Here is a 27864-nt window from a genome sequence, read left to right on the forward strand (position 1 = left end):
TCCCAAGGAGCGAGCGCCCTGGTGCACGGGAGAAGCGTCTTTCCACAGATAACCTGGCTCGCCTTGGTTCCCAGTGTGGTGAGGGAAGGCCAGCGCCCTTCAAGATGGTGTCTGGACATCCTGGCCCAGGCCTGCTCTCAGTGTCCCCTTAACTTGGGTTTTGGAGAGCGGTGCTCGGGGACATGGTGTTTTATTGTCCCTCTTTCTTTAAGGATGATATAATGACAATAATAAACCAAGAACAAAACAAAACTGAGACAATTGGCCATTATTCTTGTGGGGCTCAGCAGTAGACCCAGAAAGACCGGCCTCGGGGTATTATAATTGGCAATGTCATCGAATGGGCTAACACCCTGCCCCTCCCTCACCGCTGCAAGGGGAGGAGAAGGGAAACAACTTATTGACCACTTTCCCTGTGGTGAGAAGTGGAGGCTAGACATGAGCCAGGCAAGATGGCAGGCCTGCTGATGGCTGTGGTTCTGTCTGGGCCATCTGTCTTGCAGCCCTCGCTGCTGCTTTTCAGCAGTGCCTGGCTCCACGTGACTGACCCTGTTGCCTTCAGAAGGCCCGAGGCCTGCTCTGCCCAGACCGGGCCATGCTTCCTGATGAAGTCTGTCACGCGCTCCTCCTTCCAGGCCCAGAGAGCTGCCCAGAGTATAACTCAGGCTTTGTCGCGTACTCCAAGGACAAGCAGGTCCTTTGGACGACAACTTGGTATCATGATCAACTTGGGAAGAACAGGATGACCTCAAAGCATTTTTTCTTACTAAAATTATTTACATTTTCAAGTTTTAAAAAATCGAAAACCAGTACAGATGATCCAGGGTGGGGTGGGGAGGAGCATGGGAGTTCACGGCAACACCGCCCTCAGCTTGGGTGACTTCCACATGGCCACCAGAAAAGGTGACTATTTTTAGTACCGGAAGTGAGCAGCCAGCTAATTCTGTCCAGTGATGGAGGCACAGTGGAGATGGAGGAAAGGAAGCCCTGAAAGTGTCTAGCAAGCATGGTTTGGTAGACCCTCTGGATGGTCATGTGTTCAGAGGATGCTGCCCCCAGCCCCAAGCCCCAGGTGTCAACCAACCACAGTGGTCCCATGCCCCCCCCCCATGGTAGGCGGAATCATGAGCACATGACATACTCTGACCAGTTGGGACCTGAAGAGAGGTGGGAAAGGCATCTTGTCTCCTGTTCCTAGAGACAAGCAAGAGGTAGCCCTTCTCCTGCTTCTGGACCTCCTACGCCATGTTGCCACCATGAGGAAAGCTGGTATGCAACAAGAGCCACAAGGCGGGGACCCTGAGCGGGAGGAACTGCAGCTGGAGGCTGACCATCCTGGGCCAGCGGCTGCTCTTCCTGTGGACTCCTCTCATTTAACCAGCTGAGCTGGAGTTTTCTCTTTGCTGTTGAGCATCTGAGGTGCTACAACTGTAAGAAAGTTCCTTCCTTGTGCTTTTCCCCAGCCATGAGGATTTGACTCACTCACAGGAGGCACTCCTGCTTGGTCTAATCAGAAAAGAAGGGCCCAGAGTGAGAGGAGGAGAGGGGACAGGGCAGCAGAGCAGCAGCATACGGGTTTTGCAGCACAGCCTCGGGAGAGAGTGGGAAACCTAAGCCTCCCCTGCCACGGACATGCGTCGGGGGACAGGGAAGGGGACCTGAAGAGCAAAGGATTCCCAGGCCATAGGAAGCACTCACAGGCACAGATGAGAGTGAGTTTTTAAAAGGAAAAAAGCATTAATGATGGAACCAGGTAACTGGAGAGGAGCACCAGCGTTTGCCCCAACAGGCGGCTCGGAGCCCGCGCCCTCAGTAGAGAAGCAAGAGAAGAAGCACAGCAGGAGAGGGTCCCCGAAAAATGGCCAGTTTCTGGACATGTGCTCTCCCATGGAGCCACATCTGAGCACACAAGAGAAAGTTAGCTCTCCTCCCACGGCTACTGAGCTGGGTGTGTGAAACGGCGCTGCTCCTTGAACTTAGGTGCTAGATCAGTTTTATTTTATTTTTTATTTTTATTTTTTTTAAGAGAGAGAGAGAGAGAGAGGAGAGAGAGAGAGAATTTTTTTTTAATATTTATTTTTTAGTTCTCGGCGGACACAACATCTTTGTTGGTATGTGGTGCTGAGGATGGAACCCGGGCCGCACGCATGCCAGGCGAGCGCGCTACCGCTTGAGCCACATCCCCAGCCCTAGATCAGTTTTATTTTAACAAATAAAGAAACCAAGAGCTTTAGGCCTCTCCTTGGCATGCCCTCTGTAACTCAGCTGCTCCAGGGCTGCGCATGTTCCTGCCACTGGTGTGAGAAGCAAGACCCCTGGGCGCCAAGCAGCCACCACTGCCCCACCATCATCACCGACATTCACTCCTCCTGGAACCAGGCGCTCCCTCTGGTGTCCCAGGCATAGTTCCCGTAGGATCACTTGGCATCTTCCCAGCTCTTTCTGATAAGGGTCTCCTTCTCTGTAGAGCCTCCCCGCCTGGAAAGGGGTGTGTGTGTCAGGGAGCACACTGCCTTATGTTTCTGCAGTGCTGGGCATCTGGCCTGCGCTGGGCATGTGTTCTCCCACGGAGCCCCATCTGCACCCCATCCGCAGCCCCACATCCTGCTGGACATCTGGACTGCGCTGGGCACGTGCTCTCCCATGGAGCCACATCTGAGCCACATCCGTAGCCCCACGTCACAGACTTTATCCTCCTATCTATCTGCAGTGTCCTGTACGGTTCTCGCTGTATTATGTGTTCTCGAGTCTCAATTATATTTAAAGTAAGTTTCTCCCTCAATGAGTGAAACCCTTAGAGGAGACTAATTCCAATACCACTGTCTCAGCCCAGGGATCCCAGGGTGAAAGTTGGGTCTTTGAATTTGTCGTTTTGCCTAAGCACACTCCCCTACTGCCTGACCACACGACAGGAACTTCCAGAAATCCTTCTAAGGTACAGTGAGGCTGTTTGTCGTGTTATTAGAGGAGACACCCCAGCAGCAGGAACGGCTGTGAGTCTTCCCCACAGCACCCTGAATTCTCTCCACACCATGTGCGGGGCGCTGAGTGTGGAGCCTTAGAGTCAGCGCTCCGGGACCACTGGCCTGGGCCTGGTGGGAGGCTGCACTGTCTTGGAAGATGACCCATGTGACAGCAGGAACCTCACCAGCAAGCAGAAGCCACAGGGGTCAGGGGTTTCTTCCTTGGAAGAAAACAAGGCTGATTCCTCTAAGATGATATACAACTGGCAAGAACTGAGCAAAGCTGCATCTAATATACATCTGCACCTACTTTCTAAGACAAAGTTAAGCCTACAAAAGTCTGAAAGTAGCAAATATGTGGGCCAAGGGTCAGGGAACGGCCTGGCAGTGTGTCCAGGACACCCTGTGTCACATGGTGCTGGAGACCTGGTCTGCAGTGAGGGCTACATGTCATAGAGCCGGAGCTGCTCCTGCACGTCGCCGTCGGACATCTCGCCAAACGTCTCCTTGTTGTCCTTCATGAGCTTGAAGATGGCAGCCAGCTGCTCTTTCTGAACTCTGTCGAGAAGAAAGGACAAGAGGAAAAAGATGCTTCCAACCCAGGAAGGGGTGAGAGACCACCAGGAGCAGCTGGTGGGGTGGGACTGACCTCGCCCATTGGTTGCTGCCTTTGCTTTTCCAGAATGAAAAAACTAAAACCAAACCCTCCTAAAACGCAGGAGCTGGCTTGCTCCAGCTGCTCCACGCAGGCATTCTAGGTCTTAGGCTTGCTGCAGAGGTCTGGGGCCCCAAGTGTCACATAGGTTCACCGTCCTCAGTTTCCCTGTGGTCCTCAATTTCTGGTTGACTGTGCAGCTCAAAAGAGAGGCAAGGAGGAAGAGAACCGCTCCATTAGGTAAGGAGAGCTTGGTTTGGGGGGAGCCAACAGAGAAGGAAGGAAGACAGCTGGTCGGGAAACGGGCACATCCAGATGTGCATGCAGGAGAGTTGGGCAGGGGGCAGCAGCAGGGGCAGCTGGCATCGTCCCTCGGGATTTCCCTACACAGGAAAGCGCTGCCTTTTCTTTTTATGACCTCCCTTTTCTACCTTGCACAAGATGCCCTATGGCCTGCAGTGGCCCTGCCCCTCTTACCAGGGGAGGGCAGGGTGAAGATTAGCCTCAGTGTTTGCAAGCCGTGCTGTTATCTTCTGAGGCTCGGCCACACATCTGACCAGCACGGGGCAACTCCCACGGCAAACACGAGGGCCGGTGAGGCTGAGCAGGAGCCCGGACCGTGGGGTTCTTGTTCTGCTGCCCTTGCCTGCCAGCATGGATGGCCACTGCAGCTTGGTTCTGTCTACTCCAGTTTCTGGCTTCTGCTGCCCCTGCCCTCCACACCACTGGCCTGGCTCCTTGAGAGGATGTAACCATACTTCAGGCCTGGACCTCCCAGCCCTGCCCTGGAAGGGTTCTGCTACAGTCCTATCGTGGGTCCACCAGGGTGCAGGCTTCAGCAAGCTTCCGGGCCACCAGCCTCCTGCAGAGTGGTCTCTGGACCTGGCCTTACACTTATAGAATACACTCCTTCTGCCATAACCCTGCCCTCCTCAGCCCTGTCTCTTCCCCTGAGCAGTTGGATTTTAGCAGTTGGATGACCACAATCCCAAACCCCAGCCTCTTTTGTCTGGGAAATTTGCATCTATAGTCAGTTCTGGGAAGGGGCCTATCATAGGGACTTCGTACACTTCTGCACAAGGAAAGAGGTGCCAGGCACTGACAGGGAGGGTGGGGCGGAGTGCCTTGGATGGTCAGTCAGATGTGGACATCTCCCCAAACCGACAAGAGTCAACTTCATGTAGCTTTGGTGGCTATGACGGTTGTGTTTTTAACAGGGTAAAGGCTTCAAAATGAAAGAGTTAAAATAACCAGTTCCAAAGAGATTATTTAGATTATGTTTTTAAAACAAAGCAAACCGAAAAAACACACAGTAACTGAGATCACATCCTCAAAGTTTATTGGGCTAGGTGAGGGCTGAGTTCGGAGAGCCAGGCTGTCAGGTGCTCGTCGGTGCTGCCTGGGAGCCAGTCCAGACAGGGCTGGGCCCCTGTGCCTGGAGGAGTCCCTACTGAGTGTCAGATACTGCCCTGTAGGGACTTGTGAGGCATCTTGCCCATGTCCATGGCTCTGTGCCGAAGGCACCAACTGTGGCTGTGGCTCTGTTGCTGTCCTGCACCTACGGTGGCAGGCCAGGGAAGGCCATAGGAATGTACGCCCTGAAGCTGGGACTGGACGTTCCTGGCCTTCCACCCGTGGAAAGTTTTTCTGTAAAACATCTTAGCCAACAAATCTAAGAACTGCAGATTAGTTTGTTATAGTATAAATATTGTCAAATATAAAATTCCAAGAAACTACCTTGGGACTGATCTAATTTTCTGGTAAAGTCTATCTGAAAACTAGGAAAAGACATAGTCCAGAAGTCTATTTTAAGCTAACACAGTTATTATTGCTTCTGCCAAAGCACAAGTGGAGATTCTGCTGAGCTGGTAAGAACATCAGTAAAAAGGCCTCTTAGCAACAAGAGGGCTGGGCCAGGCCTTCCCCCATTTGAAAAAGAAGGGCAGCCGGAAAGCCAGGGCCTGGCTCTCTGCACCTGGGGTCAACATGGCGTCTCTTACACCTGGCAGAGAACGAAGGACGTGGGCTCTGAGGGAAAGGGGCATGGTGGGCTGGGGAGCATAGGTGAGCTGGGCTCTGTCGTCACTACTTAAAGTCTTTGGGGGTTTGGTTTCAACATGGATGAAAGGAGGAGGGCTGGGATAAACTAATTTAGAAATGTCCGAGCTGCTAAAATTGGTGGTATCATAAGTGTCAAAGGCATATAGCAAGTAAACTTGGGTAATAAGGTGTGAGCTCAATCTTTCAAAACCCCTTAGCTTAACAAAGTGACCACCATAAACGGGGAAAATCTCCAAACAGGGCAGAACCCAAGGAATTCCAAAGGACCCTGCCATAATCTGCCAAAGGCATTCCTGATTGGGGTTTATATCTCAGCAGAATTGTAGGCAGGTGACCCCAGAAGCTTTTAAGATGCCAAAAGGGAAAGCTTTCAGGAAGAGGCTAAGGATAACTTCATTATTCTTCAGTTCTGTAAAGAGAAATAGGGAGAAAAAGATAATGCATTTTACTCATTTCATCTTACAAGTTCCAGGGAAAGGGGGGCAGAGGGACAAGGAAGGAGAATGTTTGGAATTGCAGAAGGCGTGTTAGACGCTGGTTTCTCAAACACCTGGTACTTTGCTTCTCATCAGTTGCAGCAAGATAGTCTGCAAGGTGGCCAGAGCTGGCAGAGCCCTGGTTGGTCCCCAAGAGAGCATGTTCTGCCTCTGCAAAGCCTAGAAAGCAGCTTGCTGATCTTTGTATGGGTAAGTGAGCACCTTCCTATTACCCCAGGGGATATCTTCCTGATAGCCACTGACTGCGTTTTGTCCTTTCTTGGCCTGCTGGCACCCTAGGAAGTGCTTCCCCAGCAGGGCCACTTGGGAATGAGTTCGCAGAGCATCTGCAAGGGATATGATTATGTGCCTTTGGCGCCATCTCCTGGTGATCGGAGTCTGTGCATCTCAGGCGGAAGTTGAAATTCACTCTGGAAATCCAAGTCTGTCCTTGGTCTCCTACATGCTCCCAGGCACAAGAATCACAGTCCCACAGCCCTGGTTCCCCCACCACCTCTTCCACCTACCCACTGTGTCACATGATACCCCTTCTGTCCGTTTCCAGAAGATTCAGGACAGTCCTGCAGACCTTCAGATGCAGGAGCATGGGGCCTGGGCCCATCTGTCAGTTCCAGCACCCTGAGTGCCTGGAACATATGAGCTGGGTTCCACTCTTCCCTGGGACTAGCAGGTGGGAAGAACTGAGAAAGGGCCGACAGCCGTGCTTGGTCTTTTTCTTGCCAAGTTACAAAGCCAGCCAAGCCTTGTGCTTCACCAGCTCTGGGGGTGAGGAGGAGGCCTCTTGCCCGCGGGAGCTGTCACCAGCCTGCAAGCCAACCTTCCCTCCCAGCCACACTCTGAGCTGGAGGTGGCATCTCCCAGGAAGCTGTGGCTGGAACCAAGGAACACCCCCAGAGGCAGAGCCAAAGCCAGGAGAGCATGAGTATGTCCCACCCAGAGGGGACTGGAGATGAGCAGACAGGACAGCAGGGTCTAAGTCACAGCCACTCTGGATTTACAGACCCGACCACTGGCTGGCCCCTGGGTAGAGGGCGTTTTATCTGTGAGCAGTTTCAAGGGCACAGATGTCCAAGTAAGTGTCTGAGAACTCTCTTGGGCCCTCCTGCTCCTTGTCCTACTTGCCATGTCCTGAAATCCTGTGAGCATGCCAGAACCAGGGGAATGCCAGAAACAGGACCCGATACAGATTTAGGCTCTAGGTGCAGATATGGCAGCTGAGGTGAGGCAATTGAAGTCAGGGAGCTGCAGTATTTGCCTATTAACCAGCTGCCCCTCTGCTGGGCACCCTGAGTGCCTGGAACATAATCAGAAGGAGGCACAGAGTCTGGTAGGGAAGAATTTGACAGGCGAGGAGAGCATCCTGCTTGCCAGCCTTGGTCTCAGCAGTTTGCCGATAGCATGAGTGCTATATTTCCTAGGACAATTCCACGGCAGTTCCCTTGACTCGGCTGCCCCCAGGACTGTCTAGCAGCCACCAGCTCCCTCACCCCATGGGAGGTATCGTGCTGAAGATGAAAAGACAGAGCCAAATTGACCAGCCTCTGCAACCCCAAGCATCACCATGTGTGGAGCTGAAGTGGTGGGTGGCCCCAAGGGGGCCTGGGCAGCTGCGCACTGGGACCACATGCAGGGAGCAAGCGGATGCTGCAGGCATTCGAGCTGCAGGAAGCATGCGGGCAGGGGTGGGAATGGGACCAACAGGACCTCCAGCTCGCCAGGACCTCCGCCAGCCCCTCCTCAACCCCGGGCACAAAGTGGCGGCTGCGTTGTGCAGATGAGGAGCCAGGGACCCTCCCTCAGCCCACGAGCAGCTCCTTGGCACAATGTCCAACCCACAGAATAGCTGAGTCTGAATTGTGGAAAGCCCTGTTGGGAAATGGAGATAATTCTCTCTCTGATTCTGAGGCCCCAGCTCTAAACACGGTGGCAGTGGCAGCCTGGCCCTGCCTGAGGCCTGTGGCCCACTCACTGAGCTCATGTCCCCACTGAGCATTGACCTGAGCACAGGCTACAGCTGTGGCTTTCTTTGTCTGTGGCATCCACAGAGGCCTTCAAGAGTGGCAGGGGTATCGAGCCCTCTCTTCCTGGGCCACAGGCTTCTCAGCTCTGCAAAGGAGAGCTCCAAAGCGGCTGCAGACCACGGAAAACACGTGGACACAGCCGAGTCCAATACCACTGGGCAGGCATGGACAGGGAGTGGCCAGCTGCTGCCCTGGCTCTGAGGAGCACAGGCAAATCTGCGCATGTCCAGCCAGCCTCAGGGTTCGCCTGAACCACGACACCCACATCCCATAGCCACCAAGATCTCAACCTCACCAGGAGCACTAGGACCCCAATCAGCTGGCTCCTGGCCCCTCTGGGACTTAATTGGCCTCCAGAAACTTCTGCCCCTGGGAAAGGGGCCTTCTGTGCCTGCAGTTGCTTGGGCAAGACAAGAAGGAGAGCTCAGGGGGACAGGAAGGTGTCATTCAGTTATGAGGCGGCAGGGAGGGGGCTCAGACCAGTCAGTGGTGTTGGGGACACATCAGCAGACAGTGTGAGGGAGGCACCTAGTCTATGAAGTCATTCTCCTTACCAAAAGGATTTGCAAGAATATTTGTGGCTCAGGACCTAGGGAACTTGCTACAGGGAAGTGAGGTCAGAGGTCAGCTCAATCCTGAAATATAAAGGCAGCAACGGGGTCAAGAGGCAGTCCTCAGCGCCCAAGGAGGAGTCGGGGGCTCCCAGGCGGCTCTCCCTCCCACCTGGGCCTGCATGGCCAGGCCCTCGCTCCCAGCGTCGGGGCCTTCCTGCCCAAGTGGGAGAGCAAACCTGATGCTGGTGGGTGCCGGGCCCAGGAGCAGCCAGGGAGGGCGGGGTTCTGCTAGTTATGCTCACCAGAGGGCCCGGTCCCCCCCAGTCCCCAGGCTCATAAAGGGAGCAGCTCATTAACCAAAGGGCTGGGAGGCGCCCTGCACACAGGTGGCCGGTGGCAGGATGGCGTGGACGGAAAGCCGTGAGGGAAGCCCAGCGGGCGGTGGGGGTGCAGCAGCCCAATTCCAGAAACAAGCGGCCCAGCCGCCTCCCTCAGCCGCATGCAGCAGAGCAGAGGAGGAGCACCAAGAAGCCGTCCTCGGTGATGAATTGCCTTTGTCGTGGACTCGCGTTAGGGACAGCTGGACATGCTCTGGGCATTTCCTGACATCTCATTTGTTTTTTCATGTGGTGGTGGGGAAGGAAGAATAGAAGCCAAGGGGCTCCAGCCCTCCCCTTCCCACCAGGCTGAAAACCACCAAGACCGGAAAGAACCCCAAACTAAGAGGGGAGGGGCTCCGCGGGGGCGTGGCTCGGAGGCCGCGCCCTCCGGGTCCCAGGAGCCTCCGCAGGGCGAGCCCGGAGGGGCCCTCGCCTACCTCTGCTCCTCCTCCAGCTCTTCTTTGGTCATCATCTTCTTATACTGGTTTCCTCTCAGCTGCCCAGGGCTGTACTTAAAGGAGAAGGTCTCTCCTGTGGGGATGAGGGGCACTGATAAGAGCCTGGTGGGTCAAAGGAGGGCCCCCAGCCCAGGCTGTTCCCCCCCTTATTAGTTTGAAAAGCAACACTTCAGTCAGAGAAGCCCCGTTAAAGAGGGGCAGCGTGCACAAGCCCCGTCCAGCCCAGTCTCAGGGTGGACACTCAGCAACACTGTCCTCTCTCCCCAGCACCCACACTTAAGCCCATCTCACTCCTCCATGAAATCCTGCCATCTCGCCCTGGAAATGGGGACAAGATGAAAACAGAACAGCCAGAGAGAACTGCCCTCCCCACCTGGGGTGGCATTTCCCACAGGCCGGTGGAACCAGCCACTGAGCTGTGTCTGTCCCTCTCTGGTGAACAGTTCCTGCCAAGCCGCCCACTGCCAGGCTTTCCCTCAACCTCATCTCCACGCCCAGGGACGCTGCCCAGCCATCAGGCAGCAGCTGCTGACAGGCGGCCATGGCTCACATCAGGAAGCAGCGGTGCCAGGTGGGCCACGGGGACCTGCCCTCCTGGGCTTGGGAGTGCCAGCCAAGCACATTCTCCCATCCCTCCCCCACAGTTATTAGAGACCTAGAAACACAACTGGCCCCCGTGGCAGTGATGTGGGGGCAGCTGTGTCTGGAAGGGCACAGCCAGCAGTGTCCCGAGAGCACACCCACAGCTGCCTGCAGACAAGGGCAGCCATCCAGGTCTGGGGGCACAGGGTCTGGACATGTGACATGGGGTGAAGGCAGGCTAGAGGAGGTGAGGGTGCAGCGAGAGAGGAAAGCTAAGTATCCTATGAAGGAAGCTGCCTGGACCCCAGACTGACTGGAGAGCGGGGGCGGCCCGCGGTTGTCACCTCTAATTTCCATCAACACCTAAAGGACTGGGTGGGGGAGCAGCTCGCAGAGGCTCCTCTTCCCAGCTGCTACTCTACGAGTGTGTCCCGCTGTCCCTGCAATGTCAGGTGGTTCCTCTTCTGTCCCACAGCAGGACAACCCAGGTCACTGCTGTCTCTCCCCAGTGGTGGCATGTGTCAGCAGGCGGGTTGGTGTGGGCACAAGGGAAGGAAAGGCTCTCGGATTGGGGCGCCTCTGGGCGGAGAGAAGAAAGTTCCGGATGTCGGTCCAGGCCCTGAGCACTCTGCAGGGCTATTTCCTTCATCAAACCCTGGCCCAGGAGGAGAGGCTGGGCGCTCCTGTGGGACACCTCAGGGAGCAGTCGCTACATGTGTACAAGGATTACTTTGCTCTTCACTCCGTCCACAAATACTCAAAGAGCCCGATTCCAGGTGCTGGGGAGACTGCAGAGACACCCAGCAAACAAATACATGTAATTAAAAGACATGATTTAGCTGGACGCCAAGGCCCACACCTGTGATCCCAGCAGCTCGGGAGGCCGAGGCAGGAGGGTCATGAGTTCAAAGCCAGCCTCAGCAACTCAGCGAGGCCCTAAGCAACTCTGGGAGACCCCGTCTTGAAATAAAAAATAAAAGGGCTGGGGCTGTGGCTCAGTAGTTAAGCAGTCCTGGGTTCAACCCCTGGATTAAAACAATTTTTTTGCAGTTGGTCCCAAATGCTCTGCAGAGGACAACATAGGTGGGGAGGGCTAATCAGGCGAGTCTGGGAGAGGGAGCCGGGGGTGTGTGGTGGAGACGGCCCAGGAGTCTGCCTGGAGGACCTGACAAAGCATGGTGGCAGGAGCAAAAGGGGGGGGGACGACACGGGAGGCTGTGTGTGTGGGAGAGGCAAGGAGGTGGGGTGAGCTGGGGCCAGGTTTCCGGGGAGCCCTGTGGACTGAGCAGAGAGGGCAGGCCGCACTGCCTCCTGCCCATCAGCTGGCTCTCCCCTCGGGCTCTGCTTGCCCACAGAAGGTACCGAGCATCAGAAGCTTCCGGGGTCCCTGGAATCGGGAGCTTCTTGAGGCCAGAGTTTGGAGGCATGAGGCCAGGGATCTAGAAGCCACCCTGAGCCACTGCGATCATCCTGAAGGAGGAAGGGGCCTGGGTCCCTGGTTATCCCCTAAAGCCTGTATGTCCTGTCGCCCTTGTGACAGCAGCTGCAGCTGCAGATGGAACTTGCCACCAACCCTCAGTGTGAATCCAGAAGAGGCAACTGATAAAAACCAGTGAACCTCAACACAACTGCGTTGCTGTTTTAGAAAACCGAAACGCGAGGCAGCTGCCGGCCTGGCGCTCCTGTAGGGTCGGCTGGCCTTGCTGGCAGGTCTGATTGGCTCCACTTTTACTCAGCCACACAGAACCATCAACTTGAAATCACAAAAAGGGATGAGCCACACACAGCTGCATCTGATTCTGTGAGATCAGGAGGGCTGGATGTGGAAGGCCCCAGGGAGGGCCGGGGGTTCTGTCTTCCAGTCTGTTTGAATCCCTGAGTTGCTTAGGAAGCCACTTTAGCGACACTAACCAATAACCCCGGGAGCTGAGCTGCTGGCTGCAGAGGGGCTGGGTGTCCACCCGAGCTTCCTGACAGCGGGCGGCCAGCCCCCCTCCCTCTGCTTTGTTAGAGACGGCGGGAAGCCATGGGGACAGGGGCTAGCCAGGGACAGCAGCTCAGATAAGGAGGGAGGGCTCAGGGACAAATACGGTGAGCTTGTGTGTGAGGTGGCCTGCCAGGCCTCCCCCTGTGCATGCCCAAGGGCCTGTGTCCCCAAATCACTAACAATCCTGGTCCCACCCGGAGAGCCCCAGTTGCAGCGAGTCCCTGATTGGAGATGATACAGAAGGACCCACATCCGAGAAGGAGGTCCTCCCTGGTGGGGACAGAGGTCCCCCGCCCACTGCCAGATGCTCACTGAGTCCCACATTCCTGAACCCCCTCTTTCCACCGCTCCCACTAGCTGGGGAGACACAGCCAGTTTCGCTGTTTAAAATGATAACATATCGAAAACACAGAAAAGCAACAGGGCCTCCGGGCTCCTGCTCGCTGTGCAGGTGTAGCAAGTGCTGACATTTTGCTGTCTGTGCTCAGCTTCTTTTGGAAAGAAACGCAATGTGGCAGATCAGCAGGGTCCCCACGCACTTGGTTCTGACTGTCCACGGCAGGGAATGGCATGGCTGGGAGGCCAGGGAGCCCCAGCCACTAAGAGGTGGGGTGGTCCCTCCCGTGCCTTCTGTCTGCAGAAGGGTGGCCTGTGAGTGGTTTCTGTCTTGACAAAATGGGTCAGAGATACTTGGAGAGAAAGGGGACATACTGAGCCTGCTCTCGAGAGGCAGGGGAGATGGCAGAGGCTTGCCAGGCTGTGCAAGGTCCTGGGTTCTATCCCCAACACCACAAAAACAAAACCAAACAAAACAGCAATATAGAGTCAGCTGGGTGAGGTGGTGCACACCTGAAATCCCAGTGGCTCTGGAGGCTGAGGCAGGAGGATCACAAATTTGAGGCCAGCCTCAGCAACTTAGCAGAGCTGTAAGCAACTTATTGAGACACCCATCTCAAAAAATAAAAAGGGCTGGGGATGTGTGGCTCAGTGGTAAAGCGCCCCGGGGTTCAGTCCCCAGTGCTAAGAACAAAAACAGGCAGGACAGAAGCCAGGGCCTCCTGGACCCACACACACTCATATTATAGACAGGAAACTCCGGGAGGTGGTGGCGGGGGGCAGGGGGCAGGGCTTTGGCCAGGCCATCATTCCCAGGCACCCCCTCCTCAGACCCCCAGCGCTGGGTACCCACAGCACGGCCTGGACCTAACCGGGCCCTGCAGGAGGGGCAGAGACTGCGGCTCAAGGGAGTCTCACTCACCGTCCTCAGGCCCTGCTGGGGGAGGGTCCTTCTCACTGTCCGAGTCCTGCTCCTCCTCCTGCAAGACAAGGGCAGGGGTCAGTGCCACAGGCAGCGAAGGGGCTGTGGCCAGCTCTTGGGGTGTGTGAACACTCTCAAGAGACGAGTGAACTGGTGGATGGGGCCAGATGGCCGCCTTGGGAAATGGTGGCAGAGGGTGGACAGAAGATGGGGGAAGAGGCTCTAGGTCCAGTGTAACCAGGTCCCCTGAGCCCAGGAACAGGGCTCCTTTAGCCTGTGCACCTCAGGCCCTTGACCTTCCCCAGGTGCTTGTCTGGGAATTGAAGGCCATTTTGCTGAGTGGGCCTGGGACCCCCACCCCCAAGGCAGTGAGCAAATTAGAGGCACAAGAGCAACGCTGGCCAGGCCGGGGCCGGGCCTTGGCGCAGCTGCGTGGGAAATCGAAGGCCCCGCCCTCCAGGCCACCTTCTGGGCCTGGCCATCTCCATGTCCACTTTCCCAAAACTGGAGCTCCACCTCCTCAGCTCCGGGTCTCTCCCACACAGAGAAGGCAGGAGGTATGTCCGGGGCGGCCTCTGTGGGAGGAAGGAGTGACTTCAACTTGCAGGAATGTTGGAGGATGACAGGGACATACCATGGGCCAGGGGGCAGGAGGGACCTGGAAGCCCAGAGGGCGAATGTGGAACAGCACAGGTCTGAGAGCAGAGTGGACAGGCATGAGCTGCCCAGCAGTGAAGAGCAGGCTGCAGCCCCGGGGGAGACACCCCCAAAACACAGCTGAGCTGGGGGGCAAGCTTTCACAAGCCCCTGGTGGTCAGAAGTGGCCAGCACCAGGGCCTGAGCACCTGCCTGGGGGCACTGTCTCTTCCACTCAGCAGTGTGCCCAGGGCCACCTAGGTGCCACCAGGTTGCCCCCTGCACAGGTAGGGACGTGTCCAGGCTGTCCAAAGACCTCCTGAACTCTACAAAGGGAGTGTCTCCGTGGCTGGGGTTAGGTAGGCAGGCCTCTCCAGGCGCCAGGAATGGGAACCCCCCTGGATGCAGCACCCCATTTCTAAGGGTCTGCCCTCTGGACGGGACTTCTATCCCATGATGCCGTGCCCAGCAAAACAGGCCATAGCCGGAGAGAGCAACGGTTCACCCACTGAGTCTAGCTGGGTGAGCTGGTGCCCGTGGTCACCAGACGCTAACTGTTCCCTGTCTTGCAGGGCGTGTGGGCCCGGGGCACCGGCAACACTCCCGGAGAGCAGCGTGTTAGGGAGAGAAAGCAAGCAGCAGCAGCCGGCCAGCAGCCCTCGGGGCGTGTGTTAGGGTGCTGGTGCTCCTAAATGCAGAGGGGGAGCTTCTGGAACCCGCCGCCACCTCAGGGAGCAGAGCTGGGGCGGGCTGCCTTCCTTTCAACCTTTACATTTCAGAATAATTTGAATTTTCTAATTATGTGCATGAGTTACTCCGTGAATTTTAACAATGCTAATGGGGTCTCTGGGCAGCGAGATTGGGGCTATTTTTTTATATGCCTATCTTTTCCAACAGAGCAGGCAGGGATATGACTGTAACATGATAAAAAGCAGGTTTGCTCTGTGCCCCAGCTCCTGACACACTGCTCCGAAACCCTGACCATCTTCTGAGTAACAGAAGTAGCTCTGTCCTAACGTTTGGTCTTGGGCCCCAGCTCCTGATGCAGTGCCCTACATTCCTGGGAGACCCCTGGACACCGAGCACCTTCTGCTCTCCTAGTTAGCTCTTAGTGGCCCCTGGACGGGACTGATCTCCAGGAAGTCAGAGCCACAGTGGGACACTTGGAGCCCTCGGCCCCCACTTTTCCTGAGGCAGGTGGAGGCAGCGATGGGCCTTGCCTGTGTGGGGAGAGCAAAGTCCCTAACATCTGGGGTGTTCTGGGCTCCTGGACGTTCATGTGGGGAGGAAGGCACAGCCCAGCTCCACAGGGACGGGGCTGCTGTGCCCGGCACCTTTGGGACCTTGCCCTCTGTGCCTCCTTCTGGTGGTTCATCTGTCACTGTACCTTTATCATAAACCCTTCAACGTGAGGTGCTTCCCAGAGGCTGTGCCCGGCTCAGCAGACCATCCAACCCGAGGAGGGGGTCTCGGATGCCCTGATTTACAGCCAAGTTGGAGGAAGTGTGGGTCTCCCACTTGTGACTTTGCAACTGGCATCTTGAAGGTCTGAGGCCACCTGCAGGGTCTGCCGAACCCCACATAAGGAGTGCCGAGAGCTTGACTATAGGATGCCCAGTTGGTGCCAGGACAGTTGGAGAAGCGGCTGTCACAGGCGAAGTGCCTGTGAAGTGCTACTGAGCACGAGGTAGGCAGCTGTCCCCCCAACACTGACACGATGCCTTCTTTTTTTGGGGGGTGGGGAGGCTACTGGGGATTGAACTCAGGGGCACTGGGCCACCAAGTCACATCTCCAGCCCTATTTTGTATTTTATTTAGACGCAGATCCCCTCTGTCTCAGCCTCCCTAGCCGCTGGGATTACAGGCGTGTGCCCCCACTCCCAGCCTTGGATGCCTTCTTTAATGACAGACAGACGTCACCCTAGTTGGGGAGGGCCCCAAAAGGAGGATAGAGAGGAGGCCAATTCTCCTATTAGGTGCCAGGGACACAAAGATAAAAAGAAAAATAAGAAAGGATGAGCATAGGTCCTGTCCTTAGGGTGCTCTGGGCCCATGGGAAAGGCCTGTGAAGACGCAGCGGAAGCCGGAGAATGAGAACGATCCCAGAGGGCCTGGGGGGTGCTGCCTTCGGTCCTGCAGTGACGGGTGTTTTGGGAGGGTCAGCAAACGGCACTCTTTGGAGGCACCCCAGGGCCTCATAGAAGAGCCAGGCTCTGCACTCCAGCACTTACCTAGGCTTTTAGAGAACACAGAAACAGTGATAGGGTTCCTTTTGCGCGTGTGTGCGGTGTTAGCGATGGCGCCCAGGCCTCAGGCAGGCTGAACGTGTGCCCTACCACTGGTCCCCCTTATTCTTTTTCACAAAACAAAACACCCCTCCCTATTGCATCTGGCTCTTATTTTATAAAAATGTGTGCACAACAGAAAAATGGAAGGCTGACCCAGAAAAAAGAAGTGGAGGTTTCAGAAGCAGCACAGTTAAGACCAAGATGAAGACCCCTCAGGAAGAGGGCGCATTAGCCTCGGGCCAGAGCTGTGTGCTGTGACGGGACGTCTGAGGGAGGCCCAAGGAGCAGTTCCTGGGGACTGCACTCTCTCCTTCCTTACAGAAGGTCCTGGGGCACGCTGAGTTTTGCAGACTGTGTTCAGGACTCTGCGAGGCATTGAGGTGACACTCTGGGGCCTGAAGGAAGGGGCTCAGCTGGGCCTGCAGAGAGCAAGGACAGTCTCAGAGGGGGGTGGCACTCTGATAGGGTCTGAGACAGGGGTGCTGACAGCTGTCGTGGGAAGGGGACTCTGGGCAGAGGGCACAGCCAGGCAAAGGCTCGGAGGCCCAGAGTCCAGGGTTTTCCAGCAACTGCATGAGCCTGGCATGACTGCAGGGAGGTGTGTGGCACGAAAGGGTCAGAAACCAGGGGACAGAAATTCGGGGCTTGCGCCACAGAGTTCTCAGGTGGCACAGAAAAGGGTTCAGGTTTCTTCCTTCAGGAAGCCCGGAGCCTCCCGAGCTTTTCAACAGGGAGAAGCAGGAGGAGAGTTGCGTTTGGAGCCATGCGGGGAGGCGGGGGGGGGGGGGCAAGATGAGGCAGGAGGAGCCAGAAGAGGCTCCCAAGCTGGGGCTGAGACACAGGCTGCCCAGCCTTCAGAGCAGGATGGCCGCAGCAGGAGAGCCCCAGGTGCCTCTGGGTCTCAGGCACAGGCGTCTCCTGGAGGCAGCAGGATCTCTGAGAGGTCACTCTGGGGCCTTCAAGGAAGCAGGAGGGAGCAGCTGCTCAGGTGCTAATTGTGAAGCTCTCAAAAGACCACTGGTTCTTATTTTTATTTTTCTGAGATGGGGTCTCGCTGTGTCACCCAGGCTGGCTTTTAACTCCTGGACTCCCACCTCCTGAGTACCTGGGGCAACAGATGTGGGCCACTCTGCCAGCTCCCAGCAGTGACTTCTCCTCGATGCCCTAAGATTGTTGCCCACGTGTCATGGGCTGAACTGTGTCCCCCCTCACTCCCACTCATATATCAAAGCTTAACCCCAAGTACCTCAGCCTGACAGCAGAGCTGGCCCTCAATCTGCAGGGCCCCATCTACCAATTCAATCAACTGTGGATTAAAAATATTTGGGGAAAAATTGTGCTTGTATTGGACACATATGGATGTTATTCACTAAATAATAAGTCTAACAACCATTTACACAACATTTACATTGCATTAGGGATTATAAGTCATCCAGAACCAGGTGCAGAGACCCATGCCTGTAGTCCCAGCCTCTCCAGAGGCTAAGGCCGGAGGATCACAAGTTCAAGGTCAGCGTTGGCAACTTAGTGAGACCCTGTTTCAGAATAAAAAATTTAAAAAGGGTGGGAATGTAGCTCAGAGGTAGAACAAGCCTGGATTCGATCCCCTATACCACAAGAAAATGAATTAATTACCAAAATAAAATCATTTTTAAAAAGTGATGAGTTGGGTGTGGTAGCACATGCCTGCAATCCCAGCAATCTGGAAGGCTGAGGTAGGAGGATGGCCAAGTTCAAAGCCAGTCTTAGCAAATTAATGAGGCCCCAAGCAACTTGGCAAGACCCTGTCTCAAAAATAAAAATAAAAGGACTGGGGATGGTTCCATGGCTAAGAGTCCCTGGGTTCAATCTCTGACACTAAAAAAAAAAAAATCTACAGATGACCTAAAATAGACAGGAAGAGGTTTGCAGGACATACACAAGTACTATGCCATTGATATAAGTGACTTGAGCATCTGCAGATTTTAGTGTGGGCCAGGCCCAGCACAATCCCCCGGAGATACTGAAGGATGCATTTAGGGACAGGCCCTTTAACAAGTGATGAAATGAGGCCACTAGGGGGTCCCTAATCCAGGAGTGCTGTCCTTACAGGAGGAAATATGATCAGGGAGAGAAACCAGGAATGTGCACAGACAAAAGACCATGTGAGAACACGGGTCCGGGGTGTGAGGGAAGAGAGGAAGGAGCTATCCTGAAGCCAAGCAGAGGCCTCAGGAGGAACCAGCTGCCACACCTTGAACTTGCACTTCCGTGCTGTGGACCTGTGAGAAATGACGTTCCTGTCAAGCTCCTGGTCTGGAGTATTCTGCTGCAGGAGCCCTGGCAAATGAATACATCATGCTTCTAGGGCAAGTAGATCAACTTCATGAAGATTGTGAGTAAGTGGCCCCCACTGAGACAGACAGCTGACACCATCCTGGCTGGTCCCCAAAGTTGACCCGGCTGACCCCACACCAATCTCCACATGGACCAGTCTCGTATTGTGTTACTGAATAGAGAGCAAGTCTTGACTTATGTTCTGGAATAACTTTCCAATTCAGCTTTTTCTTCCGGTGGGGGCAGGAGAGGCAAAGCAAAGGGAAGTCCCTCCCCACGGCCTCTCGTGGCCAGAAGCCCCAGCCAACTTCCCAGGGGCCGAGGGCAGAGAGAGTGGCAGAGGGGACAGGCAGGCTTCTGGGGCTCAGTTGGGAGGCTTCTCACCACTGAAAGCCAGACTCCTGTGCAGCGGGGTGTTGCCGTTTATGGCTACCTGGGCTGACCCCAGGGGGCGGGAGGCTTGCAAGTGAAGAGAGACAGAGAAACATGTGTTGAGGGGTGACAGGGAGATGAGATTGAGACAGTGTCTGTCTGCTGCCAGGGGAGATGGCTGGGCTCCTGCAAACAGGATCCGCTGGGGCAGCCCCAGAGCTGCCTCCTGCTGTGACGGTACCCACGGGGCTGGGTATCTGGATGATTTTAAAGGACAGAGCCCCACTAGGCGGGGGGAGTGGGAGGCTGTTCCCCACTCTAGAAGGGGTGTCTTTCCCTCCTCGAGAATGGGCAAGGCAGGTGGGAAGGCGGCCGTGGGGAAGGCTGCCTCTCGGGTGGCCGACTCTCCCTCCTTCCAGAAGGGTTGCATCAAGCCATCAGTGGGTTTCTCCTCTGCGTTCAGGGGGACACTGGCGCCGGCTCTGGGTAGAGCTCTTGCCATTCTCTCCCCAAAGCCCCAGGAAATAATTCCCCACCACCCACTCCAAACAACAGCTCCAGGCGGAGAACGGCAGCTTCCCTCTCCAAATCCTTATCTGCGTGACCAAGAGCTTCCCTTTAGAACAGCAGTTGCCCCAGGCTGGCCCCTCAACTTGCTTGGCACCTTTGGCACTGCAGGTGGCCCCGGGAGGCTGATTCAGCCTGCTCCCTCTTCCACCTGATTTCCCAACTCTCCCTTGCTTGGCGGTCTCTGGGTCTCCCTTTTAATCCCCTCTTCGGCCCCACACCGCCTGCCTGTACGGACTTCCGTCCTCAACTCCAGTGATCCCTGGCTTTCAAGTTCTCAGTCTGCAGCTGAGTTTCTTCTGCATCAGGTTCCAGGAGGTCTGTCTCTGGGCTTACGGAGATGCATTCTCATCTTCCACCATGGGAGGCGCCATGGGACTGGCCAGCGGGCTGGGGCTTAGGCTGCTTCTTTGAACCATGGCCTGGGGCCAGGATCTGTCCTTTGCAGCTCACCTGAGGGCCTTGAGGACCCTGAGGGTGGGGAGCAAGGTCACAGGACCTGACATGGAGGGCTTTTAGCTTAGAGTCTGCAGGAACACAGCAAGGAGAAGGGGAGGAGTAGGAGAGGCTGGCTCTGCTTTAGCTCTGCATGTGGAGTTTCCCTGTAAGGTTAAGGAAGGAAAAGGCATCCAGCACTTTAGGAAATGTTATAAAATCACTGATATCGTGTGGCTTCCACCTCAAGCCAAACACATGCTGGTGAAGAGACCTTGATGAACTGCCGACCGTCCAGTTTCTGAACTCCAGTAGCACAGGGGACCTCGTGACCTCGCGTCGTGAACAGGCTGCCTCTCTGGGGTAGGCACCGTGGGCAGGCTCCCAGTGGAGCTAGACCAAGAGCAGGAAGACAAAGGCCTCCTTCTTGCCACCCAGGGCGGAGACAAGGAGGCAGAGGTTTCTTGTGTTTCTTTTTGTGGTTTTTGCTGCCTGTTCATTCAACAAGAACTTATTCGGTGCCCACTGTGTGCTGGGTACCTAGGGATGCAGTGGTGACTGGCGGGTAAGGCCCGAGCTCTGGAACAGACATTGCACAGCAGCAGACAATGTGCACCAAAATAAAGATGACCTCACCCTGGATTAAGTGCCACCAAGAAGGCCAAGTAGGATACTGCGCTGGAGAGCGAGGGAGGAGGGGGTGGGGCGACTGTCCATCTGCCAGCGTGGCCAAGGACATGGAGATGTGCCAGGTGAGCAGGACTCCTGTGAAGACCCGGGCTGGAGCCAGTAGACCCCTGAGGGTCTGGACGTGGGCGCCAGCTGAGCGCCAGGAACGGGGCTGCGGCTGCATTAGCAGAAGAGGCGAGGGCTGGGGGCAGAGGGGGGCCAGGAACTGTGTGCAGGGGAAGCCAAGCAGGGCTTTCAGCTGGCAGCTGGGATGTCATTTCTGGGGGGGGGGGGCAGGGGCGGCCAGGTAGAAGGAAGCCTGGGGGGAGGACACTGGACAGCCCAGGGAGCCTGGGCCTGGAGTGGCAGCCAGCAAGGAGAGCTGGGCTCCGGAGACCCCTGACAGGCAACAGATGGGACCTGAGATGGAATGGCTGCGGGTGGGGGGAGGGAGGAGAAGACAAGGCCACTCCTGGGCTTGTGGCCGAGCAGAGGAGACAGCCACGGTGGCAGCCAAGATGAGAGGAGGGGTCTGGGAGGGAGGGGAAGGAGGGCACAAGGCGGAAGAGAGGGAGCCGCTCACAGGCGGGGGACAGGAAGACAGTGGTGCCCGGAGTGTTCTGGAAGGCAAGCACGGTGGGCCAGGTCCTGAAGACCTTCTGATGAGATTACGGCATGAGCTTTTCCAGGGGGGCAAAGAGTAAAGGGGAGCGCTGCCCAAGGACAGGCTCAGAGTGTGGAAGGCCAGGAGCCAGAACCAGAGGGAGAGGAGACAAAGCGCCATGGGTGGGCTGCTCCTGTGACCAGCGTCCCCACCCCCAGCGTTGAGAAGTCCAGACCAGAAGCCCATCCTGGGTTCCCAGTGGAGGCACAGCCGCCGGCCTTGAGCAGACGCCCACTCGGACCAGCAGGGCCTGCCAGGCTCCATCCCCGTGTCACGCTGGGCGGTGCTCCCACGAAGGGTTTAGAGGACATCGAAAGCTTCACACCAAACAAAAGAAACCAAAAAGGTGCCCTGGGCAGCAGTCTGTACTCCAGCCACCCTGTCAGAAATCACCAGGGCGAGCTCCAGTGTCCACGTCTGGACGGAGGGAAGGAGGAGGTTGGGAAAGAGCTAAAGGATCCACAGGGCAGACCTAAGGAGGTCGGAGAAGGGATGATTTTGTTGTGGAAAATCAGGCTGAACAGTCTGAACATGTCCAACTTTGAATATATTAATACTGGTGGCCAGCTTTTAAAATATCTTGTGCCGGGCTGTGACTGTGGCTCGGTGTAGAGCTCTTGCCTAACATATGTAAGGCACTGGGTTTGATTCTCAGAGCCACATATAAATTAACAAATAAAATTTAAAAATTTCATCAACAACTAATAAAAACGTTTAAAGAAAAATATCTTGGAGTCCACAACCAGAGGACACCCCAGTCTCAACTGTCATAAGGAATTAAAAAGGTTTCCTGGGAGTTGTCAGTAGATACCATTGGGTTGGGGTATTTTCTTGTCTTGAGGTTTATCTCAAACTCTGGGTCCTCAGGAGGAGCCAAGTGACGCAGCACACACCTGCAATACCAGGAACTTGGGAGGCTGAGGCAGGAGGATGGAAAGTCCCAGGCCAGCCTCAGCAACTTAGAGAGACCGTCTCAAAATAAAAAATAAAAAGGGCTGGGGTGTAGCTCAGTGGTAGAACCCCCTGAGTTCAATCCCCAGGACCCCTTCCCCTGACACACACACACACACACACACACACACACACACACACACACAAGGCTGGCAAACAGCTCAGAGCCAGGATCCTACACCAGGAGGCTCCGAGCCTGACTATATCTCCTGGTCCACTATGTGACCTTGACAGTGGCAAGTCCAGTGTGCCCAGGCTCAGGTGGTTCATAAAGCTCTGACCACTAGAATCTGGAGGTTCCCAAGAGCACCCCCATCAAGGACCCAGGGTTCTCACCCCCTCACCCCCTGCCCTGGCTGTGGCCTGAGCAGTGTCTCAGGGTGGCTTGAGCAGTGCTTGACTTCTAACCCTCCAAGGCCAGGCACCTTTCTTCCGGAGACACAGTCTTTACAACTTAACTCGTTTTCACTAGGTAGAAATTCTGACAGCTGAATTTTCTGTGTGCCATCAAGACTTTTTCTCTCCGAAAGAACAGAGGTGAGCTATCAGAAAAGCCCCCAGACTTCTTTCTTATATGGAAAAAAAATTAAATGAGTTTAAACAACTTTACAAAAAACACCCTGTGTTTCCAGCCCCTGGAGTCAGCCCGTTCAGTGGATGGACACAGGGACAGTTACTATTTTCTTTTCTTTACTTATTTAACATTATTTTCTAATTAATCGAATGTCTTAATTAATGAATGTTGGATTATTTCCAGTTCTGTTACCTCGGCCAATCACTAGGCCTATTATGGACTCAACGTTTGTGCACCCTGCTCCCCTTCCCAATTTGTACATTGAAGCCATAACTCCCAGTGTGTGTGTTGCGGGGGGGGGGGGGGGACTTTGGGAGCTGATTAGATTAGATCATGAGGCTGGAGCCCCTGGGGTGGGGTGGGAGACCCCATCAGAACATGAAGAGACACGAGAGCCTCTCCCCTTCTCTGGCATGTGACGATCCAGTAAGAAGGTGGCGTCTGCACCATAAGAGTCCTAGCTAAAGACCCAATCTGCGGACACCTTGACCTTGGGTTTTCCAGCCTTCACAGATGTGAGAAAGAGGTGTCTGTCGTGTAAGCCACCAGACTAAGGTACTGTGATATATCAGCCCAGGTTGACCAAGGAAAGAACCCAAAGTGATAGGAACAAACTGCCAGATACCTACTTGGCCCTACCACCTGGGTTGGTGAGAACAAGGTGAGACCGCACTAGTATCACAGAGGCCAGGAGGGACTGTGGAGAAGGGCCTGCCTGCCCTGACCACTCTGGGAGGGACAGAGAGCAAAGTGGCCAAAGCTCAGCTAGGAAAGGAGACATTGGACCTAACTTCAGAGGAGCAAACCAGGCAGAGCCAGAGGACCAGGACAGACAGAGGGAGGCCGTGCAGCTACCAGGCCACCACGGCTGCTGTGTCCAAACAGCAGAGCCCTCCTGGGGAACGCTTACTGGGCTGTTTTTCCAATATCATATTTATATCTTGAAAAATTCCAAGCCTTCAGAAAAGTTGAAAGAACAATAGAGTAATGAACACCATACACCCTCCACCTCAATACACCAATTCTGCCATCTTTGCTCTTTCTCCATACACACCCACGTTTTATGTAACTATTTGAATCATGACAGTCAGGATTGGAGACATAAGCCACGGTACCTGGCTTCTACTCTGTGTTTGAGCAGAGCTGGAACCTAAGTGCCAAGATGTCTGAGCTCTGGCACAGACAAAGCATCTGTTGCTCTTGCCAGGAATGGCCCTTGACCCCTGGCGCATGATGCTGGCGGGGAACCCTAGGACACAGAGAGGGCCCTGCTGGAAGCCCTACTTCCATTAAGTAAGAGACCCTCCCGGTAATTTTTTTTTTAAAACATTTACTTTTTAGGTGTAGATGGACACTACACAATGCCTTTATTTTTTTATGTGGTGCTGAGGATGGAACCCAGGTCCCTCCTGTGCTAGGCGGGTGCTAGGGGAATGCTCTACCGCTGAGCCACAATCTCAGCCCCCCTCCCGGTAATTCTAAAACCCAAACCTACGTGGAAGCACCAAAACCCTGCTACTCTCGGGCCTGAGGAGAAACCAGCTCTTGTCCTTGATGTGGTTGGTTCACAGTCCTTTGTGAAAGCGGTGCTCCGGTCATCTGTCCTACACTCCCTACTCCACACTCATCTCTATAAGAGAAATGCGAGGGCTCCAACAATGTGATTCCACCCTCTCCTGGGACTCCCTGCCCTGGCTGCTCTGTAGAGGGGAAGGGAAGGGAGGGGAAGGGAGAGGCCCTCCCTGCTGCTGGTCTGGGCTGCACTGATCCCATCTCCAGTTCTTCAGTTCATGCTCAGGGCCTCAGCCCATAAATGGTCCCTTCCTGCCACTTGGTCCTGTGGAGGGTGCCCAGCACCGGGGGGTGCTGTCGGGAGTGATCTGCAGCAGCAGCTGAAGGCTGGCTGCTACCCTGGGCTCCAGAGCCTTCTCAGTAATCAGCTTTGTGAGTCAGAGGCAGCAGCTGCCCCAGACTGCCCAGGCCTTGCTGGGAAAGAAGAGGATTGGATTAGAAGGAAGCAGTTAATGGAAAATGAAGAGGGAGGGAGGGAGGGAGCTCACCAGCAGGGCTTAGCGTGCCTCTCCCTCCCTTCCTGGGCAGTGACTTCTGGGCTAACAGCAGGTGGGGTGCCCTTGCCCCTCCAGCCCTTCTCTCTGGGTTCACTTAGGGAGCCCAAAGGAGGCTGCCCCTGTCCCCTGCCCCTTGTGTTATTTTCCCAAGGGGCCTTCTTCCCAACTGTCCCCTAAGCTCCTCCTCATCAGAACAGAAAACCTTTGGAAATGTCCAAGTCAATTTCGAGACAATTTCTAAGCAGCGGCTTCAGTTCATTCCACTCCTGGGATGGGTGGGGAGGACACACAGGTGTGGGCCAGTCCTGATCCAGGACCTCGTGCAGAAGGGGAGCTGGTCAGCTCAGAAAGGGCTGGGGCCCTGAATCCAAAGGGGACCAGACCTCTCAATAAGGAAGATGACTTAGGGAACTCTCCACAAGGTGGATTTCCTCAGGGCAGCCGGCATCAGGTCTGCTCACACTGTGTACTGTCCTTCAAGACACACAGTGGACCTCAGAGAGTATGCATCCACCCAGGTAGGGCAAATTATATGAGGACCCCTATTTTTATTTCCTGTTTTTTTTTTTTTTTTTTTTTTTTTTTTTTTTTTTTTTTTTTTAATGGCACTGGAGCCTAAACCCAAGGGCATCCTACCACAGAGCTACAACCTCTCCCCTTTTTATTTATTTTGAGACAAGGTCTCACTAGGTTGTTGAGGCTTCCCTTGAACTTGTGATCCTCCTGCCTCAGCCTGGGATCACAGGCCTGCACCATGCACCACCTCATCCAGCTGAGGGCCCCTATTTCCACAACACTATTGAATCCACTACATTACATATCATATGTGCTGACAGCCCAAAAGCCCTGTGGAAAGTTAAAGAAGAAGAGCTGTATCCCAGAGGACAGGAAATGACTGTGTGCCATCAAAGGACATTGGCATCCAGTCTAGAACCTACTGCTGGGTGATAAAGGATCAATTCATAAGTAGGGCTGATAGAGAGCCAGTGATGTCCTGAGAATAGTCCCATGAGACCACGAGTGACGCAGGAGTCCCAAACATGGGAACAAATATAACACCTATGGCGGCATGTCTAAGCCCCACCTGCCATTAACTGGGTAAGGTATCCAGCCTCCCCCTGCAAGAGCATCATGGCCTCCGATTAGCTCAGACATACTCCACCTTCCCCAGGGCTGGTTAGAAGCCACTCCAATGACACAATTAGTCACCCACTTGTCAAGCAAAGCGCCTGCTCAGAGGGGGTCTGGAGAGCTAGAGAGAAATGCCTGAGGGCAGTCTCTGCTTCCTCCTCTCCCCTCTGCTTCTGTCCAGTGTAAACCACTGTGTCCAGCAACGGACAGAGTGGGCATCGCAGATCTGCTGACAACACTAGAACAGCCTGCTGATGGTTTCCACTGCCGGGCTGTGTCCTCTCCTCCAAAGCAAGGAGCTCAGGAATAAGAAGAAAGTGTTACAATTAGACTTGGAGGTGGGGGACTGGCCTGGTGGCCGAAGCCCATCTGAGGCTGAGAATTCCAAGGTTGAGCAACCACGGAGGATAAGGCGAGACCCTATCATCTCAAAATAAAAAGTAAAAAGGCCGGAGCTACAGCTCAGATAGTGCACCTCTGGGTTCTCTCCCCAGTACTGGGAAACAACAAAACCCAGTGGTGGGCCAGTGGTGGAGGCCCAGGCCAGCTCAGGCCAGTGAAATCCTGATAACAAGGGCACGTAGGTTTCCAGCCTGAAGAGGTGCATCTGAGAGAGAACGGGGCTGGCTGGGGAGGCGGATGAAGTTAGCCTGGGGTAAGACAGTGTGGTCAGGCAGAGCTGGTGGCCAACACTAGCCAGGGCCTGTGGCAGGGACGCTGAAGCATATTTGGGGACCCCCCAGGAGGCAGCGTTCACACCACACAAGCCAGACTTGTCTGCGCCCTGGGAAGTGGGGTAGGGGATGTGCCAAAGCCCACAAGCAGTTTGAAAATGACAATAAAACCAGCGATCAGTGTCTTCCTTTCCGTCCCCTCCATGGGCCTCACAAAACGCCACAGTGATTCTGGAATCTGGATTTCAAGTGGGCCTAAAAAGAGGCAGCTTTTCTCTTCACCCTCCAAAAGTACTAAATTGTCAACATCCCAACTTCTACTGCCCGCCTTGAAATAAGCCGCGTGCACGTGGATGCGGGAACAGGGGGCGCGGGGGCGGGCGGACGGCGGGCAGCGAAATTCCAAGCGCCGTAGGAGGCCTGGGAGCGCCGCTGCGCGGAGCCTGGGCTGGTGCCGGGGCGGCTCCCGGCTCGCAGGGGCGGAGGTCGGGAAGAGAACGGGCACACAAACTCCGCCGGCCGGCCACCGGCGGCACTTCCCGGGGAGGATGGCGAGCCGCGGACTTGGCACGCCGGGACCCGCGTTTCCTGCCGGCCGCCGGCTCTGCCCCTCCCGGTGCGACCCGCCTGGGGCCTCGCGGCCCCGCTTCCCCGGCTCTGCGGGTCGACAGGGCCGGCCGAGCGGCCGAGGGTCCCGGGTCCCTGGGTGGGAGGGCGCCGCGGGCGCGCCCGGTGCGTACCTGCCTCGCCTCCGCCGCCTGCTCCTCGGCCTCGGCCGGCGCTGATACGGGCTCCCCGGGCTCCGTGGGCTCCCCTGGGCCCTCGGGCAGTCCCGGGCCCCCGGGAGCGGCCGCCGGTTCGGGGACGCGGGGACTTGCCGGCACCGGGGTCGCGGGCTCCGGGGGCGCGCCGGCGGGACCCGGGCTCGCGGCCGCCCCGCGCCGCACCAGCAGCCAGGCGAGCAGCAGCGCCAGCGCAGTGGCCAGCGCGGGCAGCGCGGCCAGCAGCTCGGCCGGCGCCTCCATCGCGCCCCCGCCGCGGAGTGCCCGCCCGCAGAGACCCCGAGGGAGCCCGCCGCGCCCCGCCGCCGCGCCCCGCCCCA

The 27864-nt window shown here is 55.8% G+C and overlaps 1 protein-coding gene across 4 annotated transcripts; it reads right to left on the minus strand.

Annotated features, from left to right (window-relative positions):
* Positions 1–2140: 2140 nt before the first annotated feature.
* MXRA7 (matrix remodeling associated 7) lies at positions 2141–27864 on the minus strand. Of its 4 annotated transcripts, none has more exons than XM_081272532.1 (5): positions 27503–27864; positions 13417–13474; positions 9569–9662; positions 3390–3521; positions 2141–2478 (listed from the first exon to the last, which is right to left on the minus strand). In XM_081272532.1, exons 1-4 carry the CDS (start codon positions 27785–27787, stop codon positions 3407–3409), a joined length of 552 nt encoding a protein of 183 aa, XP_081128658.1. In that variant the 5' UTR covers positions 27788–27864; the 3' UTR covers positions 2141–2478; positions 3390–3406. The 4 variants fall into 4 exon arrangements, with proteins under 4 accessions (XP_081128658.1, XP_081128657.1, XP_081128660.1 ...); XM_081272533.1 differs by lacking the exons at positions 2141–2478; positions 3390–3521 and adding exons at positions 6017–6088; positions 8752–8832 and having other exon boundaries at positions 27503–27862; XM_081272531.1 differs by having other exon boundaries at positions 2141–3521.

This window comes from Spermophilus citellus (assembly GCF_964194105.1).
Source record: "Spermophilus citellus genome assembly, chromosome: 17".
Classification (NCBI taxonomy): domain Eukaryota; kingdom Metazoa; phylum Chordata; class Mammalia; order Rodentia; family Sciuridae; genus Spermophilus; species Spermophilus citellus.

Bases quoted from the DNA above. Each gene is read 5' to 3' on its own strand.
- MXRA7 (XM_081272532.1), bottom strand. From the start codon at position 27,787: ATGGAGGCGCCGGCCGAGCTGCTGGCCGCGCTGCCCGCGCTGGCCACT. The intron at 13,475-27,502 runs GTACGCACCGGG...CTTGTCTTGCAG, and splicing joins AGGCGGCGGAGGCGAGGCAG to GAGGAGGAGCAGGACTCGGA. The intron at 9,663-13,416 runs GTGAGTGAGACT...TCATCCCCACAG, and splicing joins CCCAGCAGGGCCTGAGGACG to GAGAGACCTTCTCCTTTAAG.